The 5,054-nt window shown below is 46.7% G+C and overlaps 1 protein-coding gene across 2 annotated transcripts; it reads left to right on the top strand.

Moving 5' to 3' along the window:
- Positions 1-955: 955 nt before the first annotated feature.
- Positions 956-1,666, top strand: LOC103260769 (heterogeneous nuclear ribonucleoprotein A3-like). Of its 2 annotated transcripts, XM_021712511.1 has the most exons (2): positions 956-1,004; positions 1,074-1,666. In XM_021712511.1, the coding sequence occupies exons 1-2, from the start codon at positions 999-1,001 to the stop codon at positions 1,560-1,562; spliced, it is 495 nt and encodes a 164-aa protein (XP_021568186.1). In that variant the 5' UTR covers positions 956-998; the 3' UTR covers positions 1,563-1,666. The 2 variants fall into 2 exon arrangements, with proteins under 2 accessions (XP_021568186.1, XP_021568185.1); XM_021712510.1 differs by having other exon boundaries at positions 962-1,666.
- The last annotated feature ends 3,388 nt before the right edge of the window (positions 1,667-5,054 follow it).

Here is a 5,054-nt window from a genome sequence, read left to right as displayed (position 1 = left end):
TTCAGCAGGTCGATGCTGCGGTAGCTGTGACTGTGCCACTGCACTCCAGCCTGGGTGACAGAGTGAGACTACAACTCAAAAAAAAAAAAAAAAAAAGAAAAGAAAAGAAAACACTCCTATGACTGAGTCTTGCTAACTAATACAACTTCTTGTATATTTAAAAATCAAACCCAGCATATCTAAACATAAATATTTCAAGGCGATGTCTATAATGTTGAGAGTGCAAATTTTTAAACCGGGCCTCCTCAGGTCAAGTTAAGAGAAGCTATTTACTAGCCACATAGACTTGGGCAAATTACTTAACCTCTGCACATAAATCTCTCAGTTGTTAAAATGAGGAAAGTCATAATATCTTCTTCATAAGACTGTTGTGAGGATTAGATAAGTTAATATGTAAAGTGTTTAGAACTGACCTGGTACTAGTAAGTACCTAATAAATGTTGGCTATTATTATTATTATCCTTTGCCAAATCTTGTGGGAAAATCTCTCATACACAAGCTGACACCTGTTTGATTTTCTTATATTCCAAGGTAAGCTCATCTCAAAGAGAGTATTAATACATTCTCTGCATACACTAAGACTGGGTGATGATGAATTCTATAAGGACTGTTTGGATGGCACAAATCTGCACCACATTAGCTAGTGATGCCACTGGGTTATATTCAACTTGGTAATGAGTGAGTCTGTGTTGTCGATAAACATCTAGAGAACACTGGATAGTAAATGGCCATGGGAGTTATGCAGTCTGGATGAAAATGGGCTCAGGGAACTAGGGCTAAAATAGTTGGAGATAGTACTGTGCTGTGTGCAAAAAGTGTGTTGAGAAAGAATTTGAGCCAAATAGGGTTTGGAGTAAGACAAGATCTGGATAAAATCAAGTTTTTGTGACAATGGTGTTGGGCAGTGGTGTGCTGGTAACTGTTTAACTATTGTCTCTCCAAGAAAAAAAGAGAGCCCATATTGAACTCGAGTCAGAAGAGGCAAGTCCAGTCTCGAAATGGAGGTAAAACTGCCACCCGGTCACCCTCTTCGGCCCGACTTCAGCTGTTGCCATCACTGCTGGAGGGAGGAGGGCCATGATCCAAAAGAATCAGAGCAGTTGAGAAAAGTGTTCATTGGTGGTCTGAGTTTTGAAACTAAAGATGATAGTTTAAGAGAACATTTTGAGAAATGGGGCCCACTCACAGATCGTGTGGGAATGAGAGGCCCCCAAACAAAACGTTCCAGGGGCTTTGGTTCTGTGACTTACTCTTGTGTTGAAGACGCGGATGCAGCAATGTGTGCTCGACCACACGAGGTTGGTGGGCGTGTAGTGGAACCAAAGAGAGCTGCTTCTAGAGCGGATTCTGTAAAGCCTGGTGCCCACCTAACAGTGAAGAACATTTTTGTTGGTGGTATTAAAGAAGATACAGAAGAATATAATTTGAGAGACTACTTTGAAAAGTATGGCAAAATTGAAACCATGGACGTTATGGAAGACAAGCAGAGTGGAAAAAAAAGGGGATTTGCTTTTGTAACTTTTGATGATCCTGATACAGTTGATAAAATTGTTGGTAAGTAGCAATTTATTGGAACTTGAAATAGAAAGTTAGAAGTGCTTTCTCTGTTTTGAACTAGATTTGCTAAATTGCTTATACTCTTGTGTTGCTTGTAATAGAATATAAAGAATATTTTCAGTTTTCATAAAGTGTATATGTCTGTGTAACCAGCATCCAGATCAAGAAATATACATTAACATCTCAGAACAAAAAAAGAAAAAAAGAGAAACTCTGATTTGTAGCATTTCCATACTCTGTAGTGTAAATACTCCCATCATGGTGATTTCAAGCTCCCAACGTGGTATCACGATGAGCCACTTAGGAGGGTTCTGAGACAAAGGAGACGAGAGTGTGGGACTGAGCTTTGAAGATGCCAGCATCTCCAGGCTTGATAGGAGAACAGACAGAAGTTGCTGTCAGAGAGGGAGGAGAATCAGGAGATGGTGCTTTCAAAAGAGCTAGAGAAGAGAGTGTTCTGAGAAGGAGGAAGTAGTCGAATATTTCTGAGAGGTTGGCAGGTTAGCTCAGAGTCCTGCAATGTGATGTCCCCCATAACCCTTAGGGCTCAGACATGGGGCCAGCCCAGACTGGCCCACAGCCACTACATTGAGACATCTATCATCTTTGCTGCTCAGCTGCCTTCCATCCTTGGAAGAGCATCCCCCTCCTGTGGAAAACAGCCTGTCCCTGCTGCAGTCATATGGCTCTGATCTCAGTCATGGCACCTTGAGACACGATAGGCGACCACGGCCCAAGCTCAGCCAGTGAGAGCCATTCCTCGGGATTTATAGGTGCATTTCTGCACTGAAGCAGGCACAAGCGTACCTCTTGCCCTCTGACATCACTGAGCTGACAGGATGTGAGCCTGGAGAGGCCTCTGGCTGTGGAAGAAGCCTGTCTGAAGTAGATGCCGGAAGGGAATGTTTGAGTCCTACACCCACATCTGCTCTCATTCTCTCCAGAGATGAGTCAATAAATGGTGCTGCCATTTTAAACACACTTTGCAAGTATAGGCTCAGGAATCCCAATAACCTTTGATGGGTACTACGTGGGTGCCTCACGTTAGAGATGAGGAATTTTGCCTATGGCCGTGGAGCACAAGAGTTGCATTTCACCCTGGGCAGGCAACTTCAGAGACCACGACAGGCTGGATAGTTCCTTGAGGTGGGGACTTTCCTGTGCATTGTAGGGTGTTGAGAAGCATCCTGGTCTCTATCTGCGAAGGCTAATAGCACATGCCTCGTCAGGTGTTACCACCAAAAATGTCTCCACACATAGCCAAATGTCCCAGAGTGGGGGTGGGGACTCAAAATTACCCCAGTAGAGAACCACTGTTGCCATTCTGCTGCCTCCAAGGTTTGGTTTTTAGGTGTTTGTTGTTTTTGTTTTTTTAGACAGTCTAACAGTCAGGATGGAGTGCTGTGGTATGATCATAGCTCACTGCAGTCTTAAACTTCTAGGCTCAAGCATTCCTGCCACCTCAACTTCCCAAGTAGCTGGAACTACAGACAGGCACATACGGTGTCACCCAGTGAATTATTTTTTATCTTAATCTTTTTGTAGAGATGAGACTTTGCTATGTTGCCCAGGCTGGTCTCAAACTCCTGGCCTCAAGTATTCCTCCCTCCTTGACCTCCCAAAGTGCTGGGATTACAAGCATGAGCCACTGTACCCAGCCCCTGCTCATTTTGAATTGCTGTCATTGAATCACCCAGATGATTCTGTATTAGTCACAACTCAGGTTACCCAATCTGTTGAATACAAATAATCCAATGTCCCTCAAGCCCTGAGTCACCCACAACACATTGTCACCTAGACCCTGTGTTGTCTAAAACCCCACGTCACCTACAAGTCTGGGCCCCAAGACTTTCTGTCAACCATGGTCCTGTCATTGGGACTCGTGTGACCCATTGGTATTTTTTTGCATACCCACTGGTGTCCATGCTTTTCTGCCACCAATAAGAGCATCCCAGAGTCAGGTTCACAGAGTGGTTCACAGGGCCAGAAGGCATGAAGATAGGGAGACAGATAGGGAGACAGAAAGACATGCATATGCACACACTCAAGGTGGAGAAGGCAGCGAAACCATAAAAGCAGAGACACACTGAGACAAAGAATCAGAGAGAGGCTGACTCCCCCAAGGCCACAGCTGGTTATTCTGCATGGGCCTCTGGGGACCCTCCGAGGCCTCTAAGCCCTGCCTGGTGCCTTCAGGTCCCCTCCCCCTACCTCTGGATTAGACCTGGGGTAGGAAAGCTAGATTCTGAGGGTAAGGAGCTTAGACCCAACGTGACAGCTAATCACCCACACAAGGCCTCTGTCTAGGTCACAGAGCCCTGGGCTGCCTCCACCCCGCCCCTTCCCTGCCGTCACCTCTCCCATCAGGCTCTCAGTTGACAACATCCCTTCCTCGGGTATCACCAAGCCCAGGTGGGCAGAGGAAAGAGATCAAACCCTCTCAGACTTCCTCTTTGGCTCTCAGGAGGCGAGAGACGCCCACCAGTGTCCAGGGCATCAGTGGGGGCTGAGGCCCAAGGACAGACAGAGAGCTTGAGTTTCCCATCAGATTGCTCAGGAAGGGTCCGGCTGAGACCAGAGAAACATGGTAGGGAGTCACGGCCCCTCCTCCCCAGGACACTCCAATCTGCAGAGCCCCGGGGGTTACCAAGATGAGAGACAAGGGTATCAGCCTATGTTTGGGGGCGTTAAAGGAGCCCCACTCCACTCCCAAACTGGCCTGGCATGGTTGCTATGGGGATGCCCCAGTTGCTCCCAAGGCGGCTTCTGATCCAGGAAGTGGGGATGGTGGAGGCAGCTGATCCTCGCGCTGAGGCGGGTAGGGGTGAGAGGTCAGTGCTGTCTGGGAACATTCCTGACCATGGCTGGGGGCCGAGAGCCCATTTCTTCCCCACTCGTGCTTCTCCCAGCTCACGCCGCCATCTCACTCCTTCATCCTCCAGCCCCCATTTCCTCTGCTTCTCCCTCAAGAGGGATGTCAGGTCTGGATCCAACACTAGTTCTGGAGTTAATGGGGTTCTGGTGTGAGAGCTGACCTGTGGCTTCCGGCATGTAGCTCGGATGAGGAGCTCACATGTGTTACCTCAAGTAAGGTCTCAGGGAGGTCCCAGTGAGGAGGATGGGGTGTAAAGTCTCGGTGTGAAGGTTCTGGAAAAAAATCAGGCAAAATATCAGTGTAAGGGTTCGGGTTTGGGGTAGATATGCCCTAAACGTGACATGGCATTTTCAGGGAACTTGGGGGTAAGGACTCAAATGTGAGGGCTCCAGTGGGGCTCAGATCTGTACTGGTGTCTCCCTTGAGTCGTAATTTGCTACTAAGAACAATTGTTAAGCTACTAAACTTTTAGATAAATAACTTTTAATGTATAAATGCTCACCTTTAGTTTGCATTTATAAAGAGGTTTCAAGGGTCAATTACATTCCAACAGGTTTCCCCTAATCTCTCTGAGGTTGGATTTTCTTGTCTGTAAAATGGGAATAATAGCAGTGTCTAGCTC

Source organism: Carlito syrichta, unplaced genomic scaffold, assembly GCF_000164805.1.
Source record: "Carlito syrichta isolate Samal-C Ts95f unplaced genomic scaffold, Tarsius_syrichta-2.0.1 Scaffold303334, whole genome shotgun sequence".
Taxonomy (NCBI): Eukaryota; Metazoa; Chordata; class Mammalia; order Primates; family Tarsiidae; genus Carlito; species Carlito syrichta.
The sequence above is the reverse complement of the archived record's forward strand: the minus strand, read 5'-3'. Positions and strand labels throughout refer to the sequence as shown.